The sequence below is a fragment of the Microchirus variegatus genome (assembly GCF_963457635.1).
Source record: "Microchirus variegatus genome assembly, chromosome: 12".
NCBI classification, from domain to species: Eukaryota; Metazoa; Chordata; class Actinopteri; order Pleuronectiformes; family Soleidae; genus Microchirus; species Microchirus variegatus.
In genome coordinates this window covers 20786145-20813386 of record NC_139813.1, presented here as the reverse complement: position 1 = coordinate 20813386, position 27242 = coordinate 20786145, and the positions used below count along the sequence as shown (strand labels likewise).

Here is a 27242-nt window from a genome sequence, read left to right as displayed (position 1 = left end):
ACAGATTATCCAGTAGCTGTGAGGGATTAACAGACGCGTCTTTTTGGATTTCTGACGAGAAACCATAACTTGTAACTAAGCCAAGTTGATTCCTGCTTCTGAGTCGTGACTTCATCCACAGCTTTGTTTTTTACGTTTCTCAGCACAAAACATCGCACACACAGCTATTAACTGATGGCGCCTCCATGTCTGTTGATATTCTGAAGTCACGTGAAATCACGCGTGTTTCTGTGAGATCCCAAATCCCTGGAATCTCATTTCCTGAACTCATTTAATTAAACGCCAATGTGAGGTCCTGCGTCTCGACTGGATCTTCTAGTCTGTGCTTTCTCTGAATTAAAAGACTGATAATCCTCTATAGTGTGGAGCAGGCTTTACGTGACACCCAGAAGCAGATTCTACTGCTAAAGCTAGTTCACGATAATATTTTGTCTTGTCATGAACGTCATCATCTTATATTGAGAGAATTTGTGCTCCACCAATATCAGTCAAATGCTTCCTGATTAGCTGCTTGACTGTACGTGCCTGTATATTCAAACACGACTGCTGCTGTTTCCTTCACCATGCAGCTCCAATTAAGCTTTCTGTGACCCAGTCTTTTTTATGCAAGTAATGTTAGATAAAAAGACAGATATACAACATATAACTTATGTGTGTGTGTGTGTGTGTGTGTGTGTGTGTGTGTGTGTGTGTGTGTGTGTGTGTGTGTGTGTGTGTGTGTGGGCATTGGAATCCTCTGCTTATGGAAATGTAAGATGGGGAAGTGCATTACATGTATATATTTACATACAAAAAAATATGACTCACATACTGTATGTTCTAATTCAGCATTTTCAGTGACAGATATTCTGCGTGTCAAGACTATAATAGGATGGTCTGCTAATAATGATAATTGCAAGATTCTTCGCCACGTTTATTCTCGTTGATCTGTGTATGGATTTCACAACAATCAACAATCACGGCTGATTATCTAACCATTGAAAGGGCTCTGGAACATGGCGGGTGTGTGTTAAATATGTGTGTGTGTGTGTGTGTGTGTGCGGGCCATGAAGGGGGGCCTGGCAAATTTTCCCTCCTCCGGATCCTCTTGTGGAGGACATCTAATCACAAGTGACATGGTAGCGGCGCTGCAGTTTTGATGTTAATCCGTGCTGAAGTCAGAAACATTTCCGAGGGTCTCAGCAGTTCTCTCCGGATAAAAGGGCACAATTGAAATTGCGCCCATGGAGACTGGGGATTTGATACAGCACCTATTTCAATCATTTACAAACACCTACAGGAGGACCCCATGAGTGAAAAACCGGACGACTGGAGTTCAGAAAACGGCACAGAGCATCTGCACGGGGGCCTTTTTCCTTGTCCTTTTCATCCATGCCGTTAATTATTAAACCTCCAGGATGTGCGTATTATCCCCCGTTTCTTACCCCAAATCAATTTTTAAAAACATTTCAATCTAAAATGAAACCAGATATGTTTCGCTGTCACAGCAGAGTTGAGGTTCCAAGGTTGACATGTGACAGAGCTTCAGCCCTGAAGGCCTGTCTGCTCTTGTATAAAGAGGAGGGTGTTGCTTTTTTGACAGTGATGAAAGAGGAAAAGGGGGAGGAGGTAAGAAGGTGATGTAATTACTGGTGTAAACCTGACAGGACATAATGAATCATTTCCTTATATAGTGATAGTTATTGGTGAGAATAGATGCGAGGCCTCCTCCTGCCGCGCAGCTCCTCCTGTTTTTTTTTGACGACTTTAAAATCTCTCGTCCGATTGAACCCGCGCGGCGCGCCGCTCAATCAAATCAACCTGGCGCATAAACCGCATTAGTCCCTCCGAGTCCTGCAAAACACCACATACGTCACACCCACCAGATCACACACACGAGTCGTCGTCACACGTACGTAAAACCCTTATTCTGTTTAGAGAAGCCGTCTTCGACCAGGTTTGGCTCTGTTTAGAGAAGCCGTGTCTCGTCTTGGCAAAGACAGTGGAAGCACATTTGCAGACAGAGGAATAACACGGCGCAGTATGAATAAAATATTATTGAACCGGGAGAAAGGAGAGGAAAACACGAGAGCAGCAGACTCGCTCTGCTTTACAGTTCATTTGGTCGATCTCTGTCTGGATCGTTTTCAAACTCGGGCAAGTTTCCAGTTTTCGTTTCCACTCTTTGTGCCAAAGTGAGATATCTGGTTGCTCGTGATGGTGCTTTGTTAATACAATACAAATGTGAGAAGGGTTTCGTTTTGCTAATTTAATTCTACAAGAGAGAGTGAATATTTAAGGAAAAGTCGAAATTCAAACTGGCAAATGTTGAAATTTCCAACTCCTTCAAAACTCCTTGGTCCAGAAAAGAGAAGAGCGACCACATCACACATCACTGTGTTGGTCCTCTCTCCACTGGCTTCCTATTGGTTTTAGGATTGATTGTTTTTTTAAGTTTATTAAAGCTCACATAGAGTGGTCCTGTTGCACATATATGTTAGTTATGGAGGTCTACTTTCATACATTAATTTGTTTTTATGGCCAAAAACCTCCTAGTTGCTGTAAACGAGCCGATAGAAATCTCTCCTTACTGAAGCTCTCTTCAGCCGCGCTGTTTCAGACATAAATCCCGCCCCGAGAAGACAGACTGTTTTGTGATTGGCCAGCCAGCGTAGAGCTTTCCCAACTGTCTTGTGATTGGCCAGTACCCGGAAGTGACATATTCAGCACACCCGCTCTCAGAAGCGCAGCTCCCCCCTCTGGAACGGTGGATGCACTGCTACTCATTATCAAAACATTGTTTTAACAATGTTTAAATATAGCTTCGTCACGACTCCCCGCCGCAGTCCCTTTTATGACTTTGACCTGGAGTCAAACCCAGAGTCAGAAGACACTGTCGCTCGTGAAACACCTCCACAACGGACGTTCTTCTTCTTCTGCGGTTCAATGTACGCAACCGGATGTGCCCGGACTAGTGCCCGGAGTAGGACTATCTGTTGTTCCGGAGAAATGCTGTTTATGTAACCGGACCGGGTTTTTTCAGAGATCTCGCTGAGCCCGAGATTACAATAAAACACAGCGTAGCAGATACACACTAAAAAAACAGCCTTAATTGGAACTTCCGGTCTAGGTCCGCTTTAAATTCACCTGTAAATGTTAGAGTGCATTTTAGATGCATTCTGAAATTGAATCCAAAAGCCAAACAGCCCCTAACTTTCTGTGACTAGTGTATATTTCCATTATAGCACATCAGTGTTTACAGCCCTGGGGTGTGATGCGTGCTCTCGTGAGCTGGCTGGTGGTTCCTGCTCGCTCTCTTCTCGGTCGATGGCGTCAGCGGATGGGAGGGAACATCTCGGCCAGTGCCAACAGCTTTTTCTAGCAAACGGAGCTGGGCTTGTGTCTCAAGCCATGCATGCAGAATGATTACAGAGGATATGGGCGACTGGTGGTGGTGGTGGTGGGAGGAGGAGGAGGAGGAGGGACGACGCCAGAGTCAATGGCAGCAGAGCTGGAGGTCGCCGTTACGCAACGGGGGCCACTAATGTCACGAGCGTCACGTAAGACAAGAGCCTCGGCAGCGTCTCCGCTTGCCGTTTTTATTCTCTGTGCATCACTTAAAATAATCACATCACAGCTGCTCTGGAGCGGTGTGTCCATTTAACTCGAGGGGGGCCACGTGTGTTCTGAAATTCAGATTTATACAGTGCTTTTGTGTGTTTTACTGTATATGCATGTGTGTGTCTGCACACGGACTCCTGTGGATTTACTCTCATGTCTCATAATACCAGGGAATCAGAGTATTAGGGAGAAATACGCAAGGTGGAACTGCTGTTATCTGCAGATAACACAGAGGAGAGAATATCTGCCAATAAATGAGAGGAGAAAACATCCTTATTTTATCCCATTTTGTCTTAAAAACACCTCGTTCCTTCCCACACTCTATGATATCGTCCCGATTTCAATGAATGGCAGAATAATTCTATATAATCGACTCTTACAGACTCTTTTTCGCGTCGTATCACTCAATCACACACCTGCGTCGATGTTCGGCGTGATCGCAGTACACAAGAGAGGTGCGATCTCACTTTCAAGATAGATTATAACGTTAAGCCCATCTATCAACTGCTTGTGCGTACATGAAATTATGCAAAATATACGTTTTAATAGGAGGAAACATGCCGTGCTCCCTCCACAATCTGCGATGTTTGTGTGAGAAAAAGGAAAAAGAATCGTAGTCAAGAAGCATAAAGAAAAACCTTCATGGTCAATGCTAAACAAAAAGACACAGAACTTCTAACAGCCACACCCTTAGAAATACTGGGTTAAAATGAACCCAACTTGATTTGAGTGCTGGGTCAACTGATGTGTGTTGGGTTGATGGATTTTAACCATATACTGTATATAACCCAATGCATAGGTTGCACAAAAATAACCCAAATAATAACCCAAAACCAGAGATGGAAAGTAGCTAATAACATTTACTCAAGTTACTGTATTGAATACTTTTTTTGTGTGTATTTTTTGTATATTTTTTAAGTAACAATTTAAAATCAGGATATTGTATTTTACTTGAGTACGTATTGACTCAAGTATTGTACTTAGTTACTTTATAAATCCTATCTGTTACTGAGTAAAAAATAAAAATTCAGCACAATGAAGACCTACAGGGGGAAATATACACCAGAACCAAAAGTCACGAAATATCGTCACAAACGTCGCGCCGGGCACGTGAGCTCCAAAATAGTTTTTCATATTTCTACTACCCTCACACCCCACGCAAAGTACTTGAACACAATATTTTAGTACTTTTTCCACCTCTGCCCAAAACCCCACATTTTCATTTCATAATTCAACAGTAAGGGTGATGAAATAACGCAGCATTTTTCAGTGTGTACAGTCTGCATGGAGCGTTGGCGGAAAAGAGCAAGTGAAGATGCACCAATATATAGGTTGAGGGATTAATGTGGGAATGGGCAGCAGGTGAGAAGGTGAGTGTGTGAGGGACAGCAGGTGAAAGGAGTTGTGTGATTGACATGGAGGAGGAGGAGGAGGAGGAGGAGCAGCTCGGCTGTGAATTGACTTACAGAGATCATATCCAGCGACTCTTCATGGCAGAAATCCTCCCCCCCTGTTTTTGAAGATGAATAAAGAGGCCGTACGTGTTTTATTTTTTTTAAATCCTGTGTGGCATCTATTACTCCTTTTAGTTTGCTGTCAATCACACGGTGGAGCAAAAACATAAAGTGGTTTGGCGCTTGGAAGATCAAACCCCACACACACACACACACACACACACACACACACATACTGACTGACAAGAATAAAAAAACACACCAGAGCCAAGTGTGCAATTTGTAATTTTGACATATCATTTGGAAAACACACTTAATCTCGCTGCTTTTTTCTTTTTTCTTTTTTTTTTCCTGTCTCCCTTCCAGGAAAGACAGTTTTCAACACATAAAAAGACATTTCCTCTCCACATGATCCACAGCAGAGAGTTGAGCAGGCTATTAGTGGAAGCATTCGCCTCAAGAGAGAGAGAGAGTGAGGGAGAAAAGAGGTTTTCTGGCGGCTGACAAGAATATTTTCAGTTGCAATATAATTGAGACGGGAGAGGAAGTAAATACTGGACGTTTAGAGATGAAGGCAGTGGAGAGATTAGAAACCTATCACCCAACAAGCGTAATCATCCTCTCCTTTTCATTCCGCCGTGAATATGCGCCGCTTTCCCTTCTGAAAAGAACTCATCTGCAGAAAAACCAGGAAACACAAAGAATTCACACATTTCGTTTCACGGCGGCGTTTTTTTTCTTCTCCAATCAGTTCTCGTTAACTTCCAAACACTTATGTTGCTTCTTCTTCTTCTCAGAATCAACGCCTGGATTCGACAGCCGATTCCAAACTGTCGTATGGATTTTCCACTTAATCGACGCAAGGTGGAGATTCACCGTTTCCAGCTGGCTCCTTGCTTCGTCCATACTATAACCACTAGAAACCTTCAGCCTACAGGGATTTGCACATATTTATCTGCCACATCTAATCGGCTTAAGAGTTATCTCAGCCTTATATAACCTTAAATAACAAAAGAGCATTCACGCTCTATGCCGTCTTTTAAGGTATCTCACGTTTCCAACAGCAAAAATAATAATAATAAAAAAAAAATGGTTCAATATAAACATCACCATCAGATTTGACTCAACTCAACGTGTTCCAAAGGCCTGAGCGTTTAAGCGTGAAGAACCGCAGCCCTGTCACATGACATTTGTGTCCTAAAAAAACAACACACACCAGCGCTTTACTGTAGTTTGTCAACGGTACATTCAAAAAGAGCTGGTCAGTGCTGAGAGGGAACACTGAGAACTAAAGGGTTCTTCACGCATCAGAGATTAAACTCATTATTTGTTCTCTGTGTTGTGTTTATGGAAAGAAAATCAGTCAGAAAATCTTGTTTTACTGTTGTTTTTTCATGTCATTTTCTCCGATACGCTCTTAGAAATAAAAGTGCTCAGTAGAACCATATAAGGTTCTTTGGCTTGTCCTCATAGGAGAACCCTTTTTGGCTCCAGGTAGAAAGTTTTTTTATGAAGGTTCCACCAAGAACACTTTTAAAACCCTTTATTCAGGAAAGGGCTTTTAAAGTGTTACTGGAACCATTAGTGCTACCAAAAACCCTTTCTTCGGGAAAGGGTTTTTCAGAAGCAAATGGTTCCAGGTAGAACCTCAGCCCTTGTAGAAGAACCCTTTTGGAACCCTTATTTCGACATAGGGAGGGTTTACACCCTGGAAAACCCTTCACTCTCACACCTTTGGTCAATTCAGAGTGTCTAAATAACCTAATATCCAATTTAAGTGTTTTTACTCCACACAGGAAGGCCCTCAGGATCCAAACTTGAACACTGAATTGTCATGTGACCACTCCTTCAGGTAATTATTTTGAAATATCCAAGTTATTCCGAAAATCTGATGCAATTTAGGGTTATTGGGAATGGTATCCTTAAGCTTAAGTGTATATTTAATCGTGTTTTGTATTGTTATTGTGTGAAAAAGAGCATTAATGTGGACTGGGGTCATCAAAAGTTGCCCCCAAATCAGGTTAATTCATCTAATTACTCATGTAGCATAAACAATAGAGGATTTACCTAGGATTTACGTAAAATTAAGACTAAAATTCACTGAAGACCACCAAGACTAAATATTGTTTTAAATCATACTTTTATTGTCAAAGAAAAACAACAAAAAAAGAACATACTATGAAGGTATAGTCACACAGACTGCAGTCCCCTCTACTGGGGGGTTGAAAAATGCTGAAGAACATCAACAAGCATCTTGCAGTTCATAAGTTAATGTTCCAGTAAGAAAAAGAAAAAAATGTGATTGAAATAAACGTGACATGACTAAACATATTAAGACATCAAAAAAAGCAAAAATGACAACAACAACAACAACATGTTATGTTAGATTACTCCTTAGGAGGCCAACACAAATAAATACTACATGGAAATCTGCGTTGGCTGTTAAATGACTTACATGGTGTTTTTTGGAGGAAATTAAATTCTGAGGCCATGTTTCTGTGTGAGGTGTACTGATATTATTCAGAGACATCAACAACACGGGAGAAATCATTCAAATATTTTTAATTAATAAGGGCTTGTCATTTCCATTAGGTTTAAAAAATAAAAATAATAGTAATAAAACCAAATAGTGCACTGAATTCCAGTGTCCTAAAGCGTACAAGGTGCAGCAGTGAATAACGATCATGACCTTACGAAACGCACAACGCGAGCAAACGGGCTCAACAGATCAGGTTACAGCTGTGCTACGAGTAGCAACAAGTGACACAAGGAACAAAAAAAGTAGTGGTTTGTACAAAACACACGAGGAGCAGCAGCAGTTAGGAAAACGCTTACTGTGTTTTTATTTGTTATCTAAAGGAAAACACACGAAACAGGTGAGACAATTAATTTTGGCTTGAACCATGGAATTCAATTAGAGACACACACACACACACACACACACATGGGAGAAGACGCTGATATAATAATCTGAACACTTTCACTGAAAAAATAGGCTTTTCCTCATGGACCACTGCTAAATGAAGTGCCTGAATATATATATGTATATATACATATATATATATATACACACATTCTGAAGTGGCTTTAATATTTACAACCTAAGATTGCTTTTTGAAAGTCTTACTGAAAAAAGTTAATTTCAGATTCATCAATAAAATATGTCTTAGTGGGTTTTATATATATACAGTTAATACACCCACCGTCCCTCTTTAAAAACATGTCTCACAGTGTATTTTGTCCCTTTTGAAACGTCCTCGACCAAAGAACTATCGGAATCAAACGACGTGACTCTTATTATTAGAACTCAAAGGTGTTCACAGACAGTTTCTGTGTTTGCTTGCTTTATAAACAACCATTAGCATTATTTCCCCAGGAACAACGTGAGTCCTAAATGGTTTGTGCTGAGCTAATGGATGGTTTAAACACGCGGCTGACGGTCCGGACGCCGCAGCTCCACAAAGCCGGAAGAGAAGCAAACATCTGGAACGCTGCATGTGTGTAGGAACCCTGATGTCCGCAGCTAATATAGTACCACGGCAGGAGTTTCCTCCCTCTTCACGTGGGATTTGACCTTTGAGAACGAAGTCCTCCCGTCTAGATGGAGCTCCTGCGCTTATTGAGTCTTCTGTAGGTGTTGATGCTGTGCAGGCCGGTGGAAACCGAGCTAATGCCCGAGTGACACTGCAGGCTGCACATGCAGCCGTTGGAGTGGAGCGGGTTGGAAAACGCTTCCCCCTGCTCCATGTACGTGTCCGAGGTGGAGAGGTCACGCGAGATGATCATGGGGATGGAGTACTGCAGTTTTTCCCTGCTCTTGTACCAAAGGCACGAGCACATGGACTGGAAGTGGAGCACCTCGGCGTAGACGTTGCGGAGGCCCCGGCTGGCCGCGCCTCCCCCGCTGCCGCCCACCGCGTTCCCCCCGCCGCCACCGACGCCGCCGCCGCATCCGGACGGCGTGGAGGAACACGAGGCCGGGTCCGCGGAGCAGTTGACGTGCCCCGCCTGACCGTTGTGCGCGAGCAGCGCCCTCTGCTCCGCGTCCCGCTTCTCGTCCTCGGCGTTCATGGTCATGAAGCGCAGCACGACCAGGTTGAGGAAGGCTCCGATCACGGCCAGGCCCGTCAGGATGTAGATGAAGCTGAAGGCCACGTAGTCCAGCTTGTTCTGCAGCGCGTGCTCCTTCTGCAGCGCCACGTAGTCCCCGAAGCCGATCGTGGTGAGCGTGATGAAGCAGTAGTAGAAGGCGTGGAAGAAGTTCCACCCCTCGAAGTGGGAGAAGGCCAGCGCGCCGACGCACAGCGTGCTCATGCAGAAGATCAAGCCGATGATCACCATGTTGACCATGGAGACCTCGGTGTGTCTCATGCCAAGGCACTCCTTCAGGCGGTGGAGCAGGTACCGGACGAAGGTGTTGATCCGCTCGCCGACGCTCTGGAACATGACCAACGTGAGCGGGATGCCCAGGAGGGCGTAGAGCATGCAGAACGCCTTCCCTACATCTGTGCTGGGGGCCGCATGGCCGTATCCTGGGGTACACAAAGAGAAAAAAAGGGGGGAGGGGGCACATTTACTGGGGCAGAACTAATGACATCTACAGTGCAGAGGACACGAGTTTGAGAGGACAAGGCTGCAGGCCCGGGGACGACTGTCAAACCTGCAGCAGCAGACGGATATAAAACGATTTGTATTCTCTGAGCCGCACTCGTGATAAATTCAAAGTCTCTTCATTTCGGCGGGCAGAATGCAATTGGAAAAAGGAGAACGCAGAGCAGTGTGACAGGAAAGGCAAAGCACCGATGCTGACGGAGAGAGACTTTGAATAATTCATTGACGATTTGTCTCTGCGTGGTGGCCTCAGCTAATGAGTACATTTGCACCTAATTAATCCTCAACATTTTCCACATCAAATAAACAGAGCACCAGTGGATGATGTTCTGCAGTCCTTTGAGCCTTAGGAACTCTACCTTTTTACTTTATTATCTATCCACCTTTTTCTTATTATATTCCTATTTTCAACTTGTGTTTTATATTCTAATGCTTATTCCACTCCTGACCTTGATGGATAGATAGACAGACGAATGGACAGACGGAGAGACACATAGATAATCCGTCCATCAATCCATCGTCGACCGCTTTATCCTCCACACGAGGGTCGCTGGTGCCAATCCCAGCTGACATAGGGTGAAAGGTGGGGTACACCATGGACAGGTCACCAGTCCATCACAGGGACACATGGGGACAAACAACCAGAGGGTCCAATGTTCCTAATCACCCAAATCTGCATGTATTTGGACTATGGGAGAACCCGGAGAACACCAACGCACACATGCAAACTCCATGTGATGAGGAACCTTGTCACAACCAGGTCACAAACGTGGGTCTTTTCATAATGTAAAGTCAAAACATGTAAGGAAAATTTGAAAAATGGTCTGTATTTATATAGAGCTTTTTTTAGTCTTGGTAAGCTTTAAACTACAGTTTTCGCCCATTAAAACATCTTTCATACCCATTCACACGCTGCAACATGGGGTTAAGTCTCTTGCTCAAGGACACATACGAGCAGAACCAGGAATCGAACCCGAAGCACTGAGCTACCATGGCTCAATCCTTACTTTTACAACTTAAGTACAGTAAATGTCATAAACTTTTACTGAAGTAATATTATTAAAAAAAGTGACTTCAACTTCTACCAAAGTCATTTGTATTGGTATCATTGGTATCATACTTGTACTTTTACTCAAGTATCCCTTGAAGGTACTTTATACAAGACTTCAGTCTTAGAAATAAGGGTTCCAAAAGGGTTCTTCTACAAGGGCTGAGGTTCTACCTGGAACCATTTGCTTCTGAAAAACCCTTTCCAGAAGAAATCGTTTTTCAAGGGTTCTTGGTAACACTAATGGTTCCAGTAAGAACCATTTTGATCCAGAGAACCCTTTAAAAGCCCTTTCCTGAATAAAGGGTTGTAAAAGGGTTCCAGGTAGAACCTTTTTATAAACCCTTTTGGAGGGTTCCAAGTAACCCTAACGGTTCTCCTATGAGGACAAGCCGAAGAACCTTATACGGTTCTACTTGGCACTTTTATTTCTCAGAGTGTGGTAACAAGTGAGTTTCCCGCTTCGATGCTAATCAAATCAAACAGAAATGGAAAATGTATTCAAACAAAATGCTTAAATAAGCCACTTCATGGTGTGCAAAGGTCAAAGGTCGCTGGAGGACCTTTCCCTCCATCTACTCTCCACAGAAACAGAGCGAGTGATAAACCACTTAAGCGCATAGACATAATGCCAGAGACACGTGTATTTACTGTAGTGGTCACTCAGATCACACCAGCGAGTGCTCGACACCAGCCAATTCCAGATTATGGCCACGACTCACATTTCAAATTAAGCATCACCATCTCACCCCCTGTTTTGTCTCACAGCTTCCTCTTTATCGCCGCGTTCGTCCCACAGGACCTGCGGCATCATTACAGCGTGAAACACGTTCTCCACGAGTGGACCTGTTGCACACAGGAGCTGAGAGATGGTTCTCTGATAACAAAGGGATGAGCAAATGGGAAAAAAAAAAAAGCTTGACCGATAGTTAAAATGTAATTATACGAGGGGTTGATTTAATTCTTTCGGGCTCTGGGTTTTTTATTGTCACGCTGATCTGTGCGGTCGAGCCATCTGTCTGCCCGCTGCCAAATCTGTTTAGAGCTTTTCCCAGTTGTGCTGCCAAAACGAGGAGGGAATAAGTCGACCATTTATGTATATTTATATAACGTCAGTAACGAGATATGACTAAACATCAAACATGACCTTGGTATTCAGCGCCTCTCAACACTCACTGCCTCCACAGATGAGTTCAAGCACCACTTTATCAGTCATCTTTCAAATATTATGTCTTTGTAATGACACTCAATGTGTTCCTTTTTATTCAAACTTGCATTTATATGATTGGCTTTGATGTGTTGTGAAGTGGGCATTTCAGAGGTTTGTCCATTAATTGTTGGATGCACATGTCTGGATAGCGAAAATTGTTTATTTCCAGTCCATTTTTACCGATTATCTGTTAAATTAACATGAATTAATGAACCTTTTTATTCAATAATTGCTATTTTTTCAGCTAAACATTTTGCCACATTTAGCTTAAAAGTCTAGACCATCTCAAGCTTTTATTTTGGTACTTCTGGTTTCCGGAATTTGAATTAGCTCAATATTTAGTTTTACACAGAAGATTTAGATTTAACATTTATATTTATATTTAAATGAAACATTTATATTTAAATGTTATACTTAGATTTAACATTGAGATTTAAATTTAACATTTAATATTTTTAGTTTAGATTTAACTATTTATTATATGTATGCATATGTAAGCTCACAAATATTGGTATAAATGTGGAAAAAGGTCATGTTAAAAAATTTGCAACACAAAAAAACTTTATAAATAAAGTTTGACGCTAAAATTAAAAATTTAAATGTGCCTCTTTACAAACAGCACCTCATAAATCATTACATGTTTTATTCATACTGCCAACTATTCAGCTGTTTATACCACTGCTAGCTATTTTACGATATATTAAAGACTTCATCTTTGAAATTATGATTCTGTTTGTGTGCTACTGCTATCAGCTGCACTGTAAAAAAAAAAAAAGTTGAGAAAACTCAAAATTTCAGCAACTTGCCTTGAAATTTTGAGTTTTATTTTTTACAGTGTGGAACTATTTTTAACCATTCATAATTAGCTTACTGTCAATTATCCATGTTCTCTTTCAGCTTTTTCTATTCTTTTCACTAAGTCTTAAGTGTTTGTGCTAACACTTAAGCTGGTACTTGTTATTTATTTATTATTATCTCGTTTAACCGTTGTAATTATTTTTATAATTATATATATAATAATATAATTATTTTTCATTCACTTAATTGCTGATGTGGATTTAAACCTCTAGGGACCATTGTTGTTTTGTTTTGTGGGAAAATCATTGCATCAGTGACAATATGTCACATCCTTATGGCACCAGCCCGCCTTCCTTTTGACCTTTATTATGAGCGACTGTAGCGTCTTGTTTTTTCTCCAGTGGATTGTGTGCTTATTAAAAATGTATAAGAAATGGTCAGTGTGTTGAGCCACAGAATATAAATGTGCTCCATTCAGCCGCTGTGAATACATTATTGAAATAATAACTTTCTGACGGGGCATTTTACATTATTCCTTACATCTGAGACGAGAGCAATTTACTCCGGTTCTTTGCCACTTTTAGAAGCATTTATTACTTTCCCCCTCAAGTACGACATCAGAGAAATGTAATAAACGTCACTCACGTTTGCTTCCACCTTGAACAGTTATTGACTTCTGACTATTCCCCTGCTTAAACCCAACAGACGTGAAAAACAAATTACGGGAACTTTAATAATATGGCTCAAAGTATTCCCAGCACAACATGTAACATAAATTACAATTAATATTAATATAATATATATGTTTTTTTTTCTCATTTTCTTTTGTCAGTGTTTCTCAATCCTTGTCCTTGAGAATGCTCCAGCACCTGATTCAAATAAATATCTTGTTACGAGGCCTCTGCAGCGCTTACTTGATGAGGTGTCTATTTGAATCAGGTGTGTGGGAGCAGGACTGAGAGCCAGTGCAGAACATTTTCTGGATTTTGAAAAGACTTTTCATTCAGTAGAGGTCAGAAGTCTGAAACCTGTGGCCCAATACTTATCAGTATCAAGTTACAATGACTCATTTCTGTTAGATTTTTAAATGAATAGATGTATATTTCATCATGGATATCTTTATATTGGAAAATATTTATAATTTCATATCCAAACAAACACTTTCATTTTGAAATTAAGTGAAATATCATCATAAATCCTATTGTTTCAATGTCTTTTTTCTCCAAAACTTGGACTTTTTTCACTTGACCGACCTCCTTCTGACTAAAACACACTCATTGGCCCACAGGTCATTTGATCTATCTATCTATCTATCTATCTATCTATCTATCTATCTATCTATCTATCTATCTATCTATCTATCTATCTATCTATCTATCTATCTATCTATCTATCTATCTCTAGTTAGCTATCTATCTGTCTGTCTGTATCTTATTAGATAGCTAGCTATCTAGTGTAGAGATGGGAGAACACTCTTTTACACTATCTATCTATCTATCTATCTATCTATCTATCTATCTATCTATCTATCTATCTATCTATCTATCTATCTATCTATCTATCTATCTATCTATCTATCTATCTCTAATTAGCTCGCTAGCTAGCTAGCTATCGAGTGTAGAGATGAGAGAACAATCTTTTACACTATCTATCTATCTCTAGCTAGCTATATCTTTCTGTTGGTCTCTAATTAGCTCGCTAGCTAACTAGCTATCAAGTGTAGAGATGAGAGAACACTCTTTTACACTATCTATCTATCTATCTATCTATCTATCTATCTATCTATCTATCTATCTATCTATCTATCTATCTATCTATCTATCTATCATCTATCTATCTATCTATCTATCTATCTATAGTTAGCTATCTATCTGTCTCTAATTAGCTAGCTAGCTAGCTATCTAGTGTAGAGATGAGAACACTCTTTTACACTATCTATCTCTAGTTATCTATCTATCTATCTATCTGTCTGCTTGTAATTAGCTCGCTAGCTAGCTATCTAGTAGAGATGAGAGACTGTTTTACACTATCTATCTATCTATCTAGCTCTAGTTGGCTAACTAGCTAGCTATCTAGTGTAGAGACGAGAGATCTATCTATCTATCTATCTATCTATCTATCTATCTATCTATCTATCTATCTATCTATCTATCTATCTATCTATCTATCTATCTATCTCTAGTTAGCTAGCTAGCTATCTAGTGTAGAGATGAGATTTTTACAGTGTAAAAGCTAGCAAAAGAAAGAAAGAAAGAAAGAAAGAAAGAGGAGCATGCACTTATTATTAATGAACCATTGATTGTGGAGTGAGTGGGACCGTGTGTTCAGGTGAACAGGGGCTGCAGGCCTGTCACGAGCTGTCAGCACCAGGGAGCAGCTTATTGAGACGTGGAGGGGTGGAAACGACCGGAGTGACAGCGGCACTCGTCAACAGTGGACATGAACGCTGGAGGCGACAGGACAGCGACTCCTGCCCGCCACGTGTGTGTGTGTGTGTGTGTGTGTGTGTGTGTGTGTGTGTGTGTGTGTGTGTGTGTGTGTGTGTGTGTGTGTGTGTGTGTGTGTGTGTGTGTGTGTGTGTGTGTGTGTGTGTGTGTGTGTGAGCGAGCGGGAGAGAGAGAGACTCGCATAACGTCAGCCCTTCCTCCAAACTTCTCCCGCTGCATCCAGCAGTGACAAAGTTATCATCAGAGACGACGTTGTGTTTACACGAATTACTGTCAGAGGGGAAAAGTGCAGCCTCACCGTTCTGAAAGGTGAAAAAAAGAAAAAAAAAAACAATGGGCCGCAGCAGGATCTTGACTGACATCTGAGGAAGACGCTTGTGCCAGCTGTCTCCCGCTGAAGCCTTCAGATTGAGCGGAGCTGTGTCATTTTTGGCAAAGTGGCTGCAACTATTTTATGGATAAACAGAGAAAAAAGGAAACAGGAAATTACATTTTATTTCCCTGGGAAAACAGCAACTCCACTGCGAGTAACGGCGCAGATTGTCTTGCAGCGCGGCCTCATTTCCATAATTATCGTGTACAAGAAAATATGAAAATCTCACAACATTGAGACGCGATGAGAGGTTTTTTTAAAAGCTAATAAATGTGAGCCGAGCACAGGTGCACAGACGCTCACTCCCTCCTCGTCGCTGCCTCTCATTACTGGATCATAATTTACAGCCAATCATTTACGCTAATGCCTCCAGCAACAAGCTGGTCCCAATTTAAACGCTTCAAAACAAATCATTATATACCAAAAAAAAAACAATAAGAATAAAACAAATTTTCCGTTACAATATCTTTCCCCTCCGCTCCTCAACACTGCCAAACATTTTGTGATTCCAGAGTCTTTAATCCTGACCTGAAACACATTTTTTTACCCACTAATTCATTTCACTCATTTTTAATCCTCCCACATTCACTTGAGCAGATTTATTCACTGCTGTGTCATATTAACCCTCACTCAGACGTCTGATATTGTGCCGCACAATGCAAAATAATTTCAGCTGAGCGAGAGCAGATCCGCGCCTGCATGTGGCCACTACATCTAAATATCTCATTAGTCTGATTAATTAGGTGGGGCTTAAAAAAACAGGCTTTGAAAATACATCAAAGAATGGCATAATGTGGCTGTTAGGGCCTCCGGTTCCCCTGTCACGCAATTACACTTTCATTGATTACCCGGGCACAGCGACACACGAGCGAGGCACCAGCGTGATTCATCAGCTCACCTTAATGGGTGAGAATCCTCAAAGAGACGGCACAAATGATGGCATTATGCAAAACTATGTAACACAAATTAAAATGTGGGATTTAAGGAGCCAAAAAAACCCCAGAAAAGACAACTTCATGACTCTGTAACAGAAACCGATAATGTCCTCGGATATATCTTTACTACTGCTGGAGATCGGCCAGTGCCACACTGAATAATACACTCGTCGCTGTGTAGAGCAAGAATCCACTCAAGACAACGAGCCAAAGGTGGAAACAGTAACCCGCCATGTTCAGGAAACAACTTATTAAGTGTTTTAGTGAATTGTTTCTGCTGTAGAACTGGTGTTCATGTACAACTACAGTGTTTTTTCTAAATAAAACTTTGTTGTTCTTAATTTTAAATGGTTAATACACTACGTTAACAGTTAACCACAACAATATGATTCCGGAAAAATGGGAAAAAGCACATTTTCTGATTAAAATAAGCAAGAAAAGTCCACACGAACATTTTGAGGCTAAGGTGTTAACCTCTTCTTCCCTGACCCTCTTTTTGGAGTCCCTGCTCGAAAATGACATGCCCAAACTAAATAGAGTAAAGCTCTGCAGTTTCAAGCTCTATGTGGATTATCTTGGTAGCTTGGTAGAGTCTAACAAGATAACACTTGTTAGATTCCACCAGAGGTGTAAGTTTCACTTCAGATGCCACTGTGGCAGAGTAAATGTACATGGAACACAGCATAAATTAAGGATTTTTTTCTCTCGCCTAAAAAAATATTGCATTTTAAAGCAAATATCACCTTTAAAATAAGCAATAGGAGCTTAAAAACGCATGGAGGTCATGTAACAACATGTGGACATAATCTGTGCAAAATCTGATGCTGCTGAAGTGAAGCAGAGTGAAATTACAGAGGTTTTAGTAAAGAGATGTCTCGGCGTTCTGTGGATCACTGTGTTGGCTGTACAGCGGGGGCAACCATGAAGAAGAGGTTAAAGGGTTAATCTGAGGTTCTCTTATAGTGACTTTCTCAAAGCAGAGAAGATAATAGAGTCATATTGTCAGAATCCTAACACTGTTAAAAAGCAGGAATAGTAACTCTACAACAAATTGGAGACATATAACTGTGGAACAAGCATGATATTTCCTGCATTTCTGTATATATACGTCAATCTGCCCCCCCCCCCCCCCTCCAAAAAAAAAAATAACTGGAATAAATGATTTCCTGTATTGTGTGGTTGTCAGAAAAAGAAAATAATAATCTGGTGCTCACGTAGCATAGGTAAGACGTGAACAGCCACGAATCAATTAATCAACTCAAGGACACGTAGAGATTTGAGTGAGTAAATCAAACTAAAAGCATAAAAGTGAGTGAATGGGACAAGGGTATAAAAAGAGAGGGGACATGTCCTTCACGTCCTGGTGATAAAAAGATTTTGGAAAAGTGCTGGCGGCGAGCCAAAGTGATGATTCACACATGATATCATCGGAAACAAGTCTGTGCTCAGGCTTTGAGAACACACAGAGACACAGAGAGACAAACAGTGGTGACGCCACAACATCATTATTCTTCTTTTTCAATCATATTTGTTTATCATAATTGAAGTAGGGTTTTTTTACCTAATTGTTCTGAATTGTTCTCGAAAAAGCCAAAATGTTTCTTTGAATGATAAAAATATATATGATGTAACTGAATGAGTAAATGTTAGACACGTACAAACTAATTGAAATAATCGCCCCCGTGTCTCGATGACAGTCGTCTCTTTCCTGTCCCCTTCCAGTCAGACAGAGACAGTCTGGTTTCATGACTTCAGAGGACATGACATTGACTTTCATTCATTCATTCATTAATTTCCAGGAGACTCTAACCTCAACCATAACAACGACTGGCCTAACCCTTACCCTAACCTTAACCTCGTCCTATCTTGTCTTCACCTTAAAATGTCATAATTAACATTATAGGGACTTTGTTTTTGTCCCCATAAGGAAGACAAGTCCCCATAATGTGACTGTGTAAACAAATTTAGCCCCTAACCCTTAAACTAACCTGAACCCTAAAACGAACCATAACCTCATCCTAACATGTCTTCATCTTAAAATGTCATTATTTATGTTATAGGGACTTTGTTTTTGTCAGCTCATCAAGACTAGAAAATCTCTCTATAAATACAGACCATTACCAACTCTTCTTCTTCTGATTCTATTTGGTACTAATGCAGCTTCCTCTTGCCTCGCTTGAACGTGCCACAGTGTGGTAACAGACACAAAACCAAGAGATAAAGAGAGAGACTCTCACACAGGGAGTCATGTGGAGCTGATAGGCTTAATCAACACTGTGTGAACTCCTTTGACAATGGCCTAAACGTAAGAGACGCTTCGTTTATATTTAAAATATTACACTACACTACAGCGTTCATACTATTCAAATGTTTAAAAACTCCTTACATCAGCAGCAGTACGTGACGCAGAGGACGTCACTGTACGCGCGTGTCTCCCTGTAGTGGTCGGTAAACACATTCCTGTTGCAGAGAGCTCGCGGTGCGCACCGGAGGCGTCACGCGCGATCACAACGCGAGGCCTTAAATGGAGAGCGTGGCTCTTGGACATACAGGTGGCCCCCGTTTACACCATCGCCCGAAATGCTGCGTAAATTGGGGTGGAGGGGGGGGGGGGAATGTTCCGTTCCAACGTGCAAACAAACACTGATCCACGTCGTCTGTTGGGTACAAGCTGTCTCCACTTCCCAGCATGCCTTCTATCCCCCCCCCCTCCACCCCCCCTCCAGCTTGCTTTCATCTCCAGCTGCGTCTGGCCTAAGATATCATTACACGACCCCGGCAATCTGTATAACCCTATGTGAACGTTTTTTTCACAAAATGACACCCCGAGATGTTAGCGGGGAGAGAAGTTTATAATGATCCTGGATTTCCCACGAAGCGCGAACCCACAGACCCCCATCAATTGTGAGTCTCAGACACCTCAAACTCCAGACGACCCCGCCGTTGTTTATTTAGGCACTAAAACACTAAAACACAGCTCTGGCTCTCCCACCTCCCTCCATTATTGTGTCCAGCTTGTGACCCACAAGGCCTTGCTGACAAACGCTGTGTAATGTCCATGTAATGAGTTCAAAATGGAGAGTTTTTTCATCCAAGTGCAGAATTATTCAGTTAGATATACGCAGAGGTTTGAGTGCCTTTTTCTCCCGTTGTTTGCGGGGTCACAGCAACAGAATTTCTTCCACAATGTTGATTTGGCAATTTCATTTATTTTTGCACTACATGTCCAGTCTGATGCAAACTTGTTCATTTACCTGGACGCGGGGCAAACACCAGCACTTACGAGCCCCCAGTCACCCAATTCTGGGATTACGTGCCCGGTATGTCCCATTTAGTTGGCGCTATTGGCATCAAGTATGTTTGTACAAGTAATAAAAAATGATTTGGTTTGTTTTGAAGTCTTAGGATAAACCTTTGCTATGAACTATATTGAAGGGCTTGGATTTTTGGAGTTTTAACAGCAACACAAACAGACTTTCAGCAGATACGCTAATGATGCTGAGCACCCGCAAAAAAGCTAACGACAGGAAGGAAACAGAAGACAGAAACTCGTGGAAGACATATTCCATACTTCCTCTAATGCAGAGGCCACCGTACTGTACAAATCTGACAAATCTGGGTTAAGGGAAGGGTGACTACACTTAGATGCCAGCATGTTCGTACAGCACAGGAACTGTGGATCGAAAACTCAAAGGTTTGGTTGGACAACAGCCACTATGACCACAAATTGGGTGTCTGTCACTCAGTGTGATGGTGGAACCAAGAACCCCTTTAAAACCCTTTATCCAGGAAAGGGATTTTAAACGGTTTTCTGGATCAAAATGGTTCTTACTGGAACCATTAGTGTTACCAAGAACCCTTGGAAAAACCCTTTCTTTGGGTTAGGGTTGGGGTTGGGGTTAGGGTTACATAGGGTTAGGGTTAGGGGTTAATACGTGCTTAATATTTACTAATAAAGGGGCGAGTATGTCACTTATATGCATGTTAGTAAGCACCTAGTTAATAGTGAATATGTGTTCCTTGTTCTAAAGTGTTACCGAACAAATAACTGGTGTTTTCTTTTTCCGTAAGGAGGTCGACAGCATCACTCATCGTCCAAAAAAATCAAATGGATATTTACTCGGTGCATGGTACTTATCTGTGTTTGTGAGTGGGTGAAAATTGGCTTGAAACACGCTTTGGATAAAAGCATAATATTTGAACACAATCCTTTTATCGCGTACCAAAAAAAGACGGAGATGCCTCGAAAAACAAATTTCGCCGGTTGTTAAACGATTTTTTCCACTACGTTCAATGTAATGGCCTGTCATCTCAGATCGTTTTCAAAGAGAGGCACTTTGTTATGTTTGTTAGCGCGCCAGGTATAATCATCTACACTATACTACTACCGCGGCTGTCGGGCAAACTGTAAAGCAGGAAGAATAATCTCTCTAATCAAACTTTCATTATCGGAAGCGACAGTGAACAAGGAGGCTGTCCGGCCCGTGTAACGGAGACGGGGGGGGAAGAGGGAGGCTGATACGGGGGATGTATTCATCACGTGTAGTCTGATGTAACGCCAGAGGAGACAGCACATTGGCAGAGCATCTGTCTGGGTTCACTCTAACTTGGTTACCCCTGTGCGCACTCCAAAAACCGTGGGGCCTGGGAGCATGTGTTCTCATCAAACGCACAGCTGAGGCCCGAACACTAAAGTATCACAAGCCTTGAAGACCAAAAAAAAAACGAACGGAGAGAGAGCTGCAAATGTACCTGTCTGGTAGCAGAAACCCACGCTAACTTTTTAACATCTGTTGAAAGGGCACTGATCTGAGCCGGCGTGTGTGTGTGTGTGTGTGTGTGCAGCCAATATGGTCTAATGTTTTCCTTCCACTGTGAAAAAAGAAAAAATCCTTATCAGGATCTATTTCCAAACCTACTCCTTAGGTTCCTTTTTAGGGGATATGAGAGGGAACCTTGGCAGGCCGCAGTTTTCCATGAGGTCAGTCAGCGAAGGCATTCCATGAGGAGTGTGAGATCTCCCGGGGGGTTTAGGCTAATTAAATAAATCACGTGATTTATGTACCTGATACACAGTTGACACAGATTTAGTTTTAAAAAAACGTACAACACAGCTGGATTACGGGACAAGAGTGTGGGGTTTAACGTACACAGATGCTGTACACAAAAGGAGCGTTTGAAGAAGAGGAGGAGGAGGAGGAGGAGGCGGAGAAGAGAAGTGAAGCCAGATAATGTCGAGTAATGAGACTGAGAGTAAATTCAGATTTCACATAAGTCGCCCGTATACGTGTAAGATGACGTTCAAGTGGAAAAAAGTTACCGCTTTGAAGTTGAATTTATATGGTAGGAAGTCTTTAATTTGTAGTCATTGCTAATGTAGGCTCTCCTTTCCAAGCTTTTAAGAGGTCAACTCAAATAACAGATGTATCTGTTTCAAGTGTGCTGCATTTGGGTTATCGGCTTAGAAAGTGTGCCTGTGTTAGAATGAAGAAGAGAAGGAGAGAACATGTTGTAATAGTCTAATGGTTTAGTGAAGAGAATGATGAAGTGATGAACCTCTAGCGCAGGGGTCACCAACCTTTTTGAGACAGAGAGCTACCTTAAGGGTAAAAAATAATATGGAGGGCTACCATATAATATTTTTTTGTTTGTTTACCATTTAAATGATTAATATTATGCATTCAACTGCATACACATTCCTTCCAGTGCTTAATCCTAACGATTACCAGTTTTTATAAACAATATCAAAGATATTTTACTGACAGATCATACGGATACATGCAAGTGAGGTGAAGTGAAGTGAGCCCGCGGGCACCATATTGGCTGCCCGCGGGCTACCAGGTGCCCGCGGGCACCACGTTGGTGACCCCTGCTCTAGCGGTTACACCCCTATGTTCCAAAAGCCCTACAGAATACAGAATGCTAACCCTTACCCTGACCCTAACAGACTGATGCCGGTTCCGTCGAGAACATTGCGCTGGGGATAAATCCACGCTTCCCCAAAGAGTATGGTTCGTTCCTGCCTGAAAACACGTACCGCAGGCTTGTCAGCGCCAACAAAATCGCCCTCCATTGAAAGGCCAGGCCAGTATTTGAAATGTGGAGGTTACTACATTGTAATCTCAAAGCGCTGGTCGGAACAGTGCAAGGAGGGCAAACCTCATAGTGCTTTTGGAACATAGAGCTAGTCTAGTGGTTAATTCAGTGGTGACGTCATAGGAAGTGCTGCTAACTGTCTTGTCTGAGAGCTCCGGACAGTGTAGTGTTTGAAATGCAATAAATATATTTAGTATTTTTTTCATTTGAAACAAATAAACGTGAAATGATTGCCTCTGGCCTGTGCGGGGAATATTTACAAAACATGATGTGACCGGCTCGCTCGCTCGCTCGCTCGTGCTACCACTTGGCAAAGTGCTTGTCAATCACAGAGAATGACATACACTTAAGTTGACACCTTCACCGCGTGAGTTCCCTGCAAAATACTACTGTAAACAAAGATGGACAAACACCTTTTCAAGGCTACGCTTGTGCAAATATGAAGCCAATTATCACAGCGTGGTTGCTGCCATGTTGTTCTCATGACATCAACTGAACCAGAGTCTGAAACATCAAGGTCCAACTGATTCACCAGCAACATCAGCCAGTTGTGAGTCAGTCAGTGTGTTTACATGCATGTTAAAAGTCCAATTTTAGTCAGACTAAGACAATTATTTGGTTTCCTTAATGTCACGTAAACACGTTAGTCCGACTAAAATCGAGATAGTCTTAGTCGGACTATCATACCTGGATAATTCTGGATAATTCATAGTCCGATTACTCTTGCATGTATGCGCTAAGTCGGACTGGAGTCGGACTTGGCGTTCTAAGAGTTCTAAGAAGTAGATGAAGACGACATATAAACTGCAGTGCTGTTGCCAGAGAAGAACAAACAACACGATAGCATCGACGAGAGCGAAATCTACGAAGAAGACCCACTTTTGGACTGGCTAACATATTTGTTTTTCTGTGACGTTCAACAGGAAATGTATAATCAGACTTGACTGGTTGTCCGATTGACTGTCTTAGTCGGACTACGGCCTTAGCTCTATTAAACTGTGCATGTAAACATGCGTCAGGTATAAATCATGATGTTTTTCCCTGTAAACACATCAAATCATCAATAACCACTAACTGATATTGGACCAATACCCACTTTTATTTTGGTCCGACTTTTCACAGGAAAAATCTGACTTAAAATTCATGGGAAACACAGACAGACAGACTTTGGGCTACAGTGAGTGTGCATACTTAGCTACACATGTCACAGCCGGTGATGATGGTGAGGATGACGAGCATCATTTTCTGTGTAATATATAAAAAGCAGAGACACACTTGCTTCCAGACTAGGAAGTGGGCCAAGTGTGAACGCAGCCAACGATTGCTAAAAATCCACACACACACACACACACACACACACTGTTAACCGTGCTCTGATCCACTCTCATTTCCAGCGTTGCTGTCTTTCGTCACACGCGGTGTTGAGCAAGAGGCCAGATATCGTGCATCATAAACAACATTTTATGCTTGTTAATCCTGACACTCGGGAGGAAATCTGTCTGGTTTCCAGCATATGGAAAATTGCACGTGAAAGCAGCACCGGCTCTGCATCATTAAACAAAACATATGTGACAAGCTTGACGTGGTTATTTCACGCCTGCCTGCTGATTTCTGGTCATTTGGACTGCAGCCTGGATGTTTTATTCAACTAAATGCTGCACATAAAAAATAGCTCGTCTAGAGCATATCATGTTTTTTTTGTTTTTTTTTACTCGTTTGACTTTGTCTCCTCTCCTCTCCGACTTTTTCCTCTGCAAATTCAAAGAGACGCACAGTCACCTGCCTCTGTCACCTGATTCCACTGATGTACTCGCACATGTTGTGGCCGCAGTTCGGCTCATTCAGCTGCTCTCTGGCGGAGCAGATGCTGTCCTAAACTGACATGCCCGGGCCAATGGGAGGCACCGCGGTCTGGCATAAAACACACACACACACACACACACACACGAGGATCAGTTTACGCAGCAAAAAAAAGAGGGAGACAACAAAGAACCAAAAAAAAACAGGATTAAATGAGAAGACAGAAGGTCACACATCAGCGCAACGATTATCGTGCCTGTTTACAAAGGGTTTTAATCGGAAAAGGCAACCACAAATGACTAGATTGTATGATATATATATTTTTTTTAACCTCATTAAATGTGTTTTTATGTTCAGCTTTATACATGAGTGCACATCAGTGTCTTGGCTGCTGTATAAAACAACATCTGAAAAGTCCGTCATCATGTTTCTGGCTGCATGGGTAAGGTCTCACATAAGCTTTTCTGCAGACACGAAAAATTACGGGGAAAATGTCCAGAAAACTGGGTCTGGACTTTTTTTTTTTTTTCTCTCCTTCACAAAAAAAGAACACAGCGAGTAAGTTGTTGTACGAGAGCGGGAATATATCTGAAACATTCAGGCGAGGGATTATCGCGCCTGGGGGCGAGCATGCTGCACTCCCACAACATGTGCTCACAAGGACAGTTTCCGAAAATTTGACTGAGGTGTGTGTGTGTGTGTGTGGGGGGGGGGGGGGGGCTAACGGGCAAAGTCCTATAAAATGTGCACAGTGACATTTGCGGACATTTGTGTTCTCACATTAGAGAGCATGTCTGGACACTGGGATATGCTTTAGCTAAAATGAAGTAAAGCGGACCTAGACCGGAACTTCCAATTAACGCTGTTTTTTAGTGTGTATCTGCGTCATTACCTCGTTTACAAAGCCCTGAAGTTTCGAAAACAACCAGTTCAACTATTGCTGAGAACGCTGTGTTTTATTGTAATCTCGGGCTCAGCGAGATCTCCCTTCTGGTTACGTAAACAGCGGTTCTCCTGAACAGCAGATCCTCCTGGTCCGGGCACTAGTCCGGGCACATCCGGTTGCGTACATTGAACCGCAGAAGAAGAATAACGTCCGTTGTGGAGGTGTTTTTCATGAGCGACAGTGTCTTCTGACTCTGGGTCTGACTCCGCGTCAAAGTCATAAAAGGGACTGCGGCGGGGAGTCGTGAAGAAGCTATTTTTAAACATTGTTAAAACAATGTTTTGATAATGAGTAGCAGTGCATCCACCGTTCCAGAGGGGGGAGCTGTGCTAATTATGTCACTTCCGGGTACTGGCCAATCACAAGACAGCTGGGAAGGCTCTACGCTGGCTGGCCAATCACAACACAGTCTGTCTTCTGGGTGTGAGATTTCAGTCTGAAACACCTCGGCTGAGGACAGCGTCAGTAAGGAGAGATTTCTATCGGCTCGTTTACAGCAACTAGGAGGTTTTTGACCATAAAAGCAAGTTAATGTATGTAAGTAGACCTCCATAACTCACATATATGTGCAACAGGACCACTTGAAGCCCATTTGAAGAAATGAGAAACATCAAGACACTCCAATCTACATCAACACAATCTACTGTATACCAGGCGAGTATCAACATCCTGGCTGAGTCGTCTGAACGTCGTCCTTGAAGAACTATCGTATGTCGTTGTTACATGATGCATGAGACTAATGCTGGCACCTGACTTAATGACCAGAGGCAATTAAATCGAGTAATGGGTCTCATCGAGGTGTTACATGAAACCTCAACACAACTGGTGACTGCCATCCACCGCTCTATCCCCCCAAAAAAACAAGTTTATATTTTAAGCTACTCACTTAGCAGTGATTATACACACTATTACCTTCACTTTATGTTCTTTTCTGTTAAAAAGTTATGTAAAAATGGTCAATTCAATTGTGTGCAGGTGAAATCAACAGAATTCCCCCGTCTGAAGTGACCTTGAAGCTCTGGCCGCTACCTCCTCGTTGCGACGTTGGAAAACACTCCCAGCACACACACACCGTGCACACGCTTCGTCCAAACTATTACGGAGCGAGCGTCCAGTTTTCCTTGTCACCTTGGTGAGGTAACCGCTCGCCTCGGGCTGCACATATGGTGAGAGCAGCTGAGCATCAGTTCCACCTCCGCTCAGTCTGCAGGTTCACCTCACCAGACCTGGCTAACACGAGTTTCTGCAAATACATCAGTCTAGTACGTCGTTATTTTTTTTTCTTTTGGAGTGTGTGTGACTGAACTGTATGACGTATGTGTTTCTTTATACTCTGTAATTTAACTATTTTCTATGACACGTTCACTGGAGAATGTTGATTTTCAAGCCCCTGAAGGAGTTTTTTTTTGTTTTGTTTTTTTTAAATCCTGGTCGTGGTGACCTGCAAGTTTCCTCGCTCCAACACACCTGATTCAAATAAATGAGTCGTTATCAGGCTTCTGCAGAGCTTGTTGATGAGCTGACTATTTGAATCAGGTGTGTTGGAGCAGGGGAAAAACAGCTAAAAACATGCAGAGCAGAGAGTCCCTGATGACCAGGATTGGGAAACACTGCCTTAAAGGGTTTGTTAGGCAATTCTCCTTGATATTGTATTGCAGTGTTTCCCCAATCTTGGTCCTCAGGGACCCACTGTTCTGCATCTAAAGATGTTTGTCCTGCTCCAACACATCTGATTCAAATGGTCAGCTCATTATCCAGCTCTGAAAGAACCTGATAATTAACCATTCATCTGAATCAGGCGTCTTGAACATGCAGGGCAGTGCAGGACTGGGAATACATTCCATACATGTTTTACTTTACAATACTTTATCTACCAACTTAGTTACTCAGTGATATTTGTTAAGTGGAAAATCCAGACGGTCTC

At 42.1% G+C, this 27242-nt stretch overlaps 1 protein-coding gene across 1 annotated transcript in view; it reads right to left on the bottom strand.

The window, feature by feature from the left end:
* Window positions 1-8651: 8651 nt before the first annotated feature.
* kcnk3a (potassium channel, subfamily K, member 3a) overlaps window positions 8652-27242 on the bottom strand; it is a gene marked incomplete at both ends in the record, with an annotated part of 34980 nt that continues 16389 nt past the window's right edge. Inside the window, one exon of the mRNA XM_083898374.1 lies at window positions 8652-9586. Within this exon, the coding sequence (XP_083754500.1) occupies window positions 8652-9586 (935 nt within the window). The remainder of the gene's footprint in view (window positions 9587-27242) is intronic.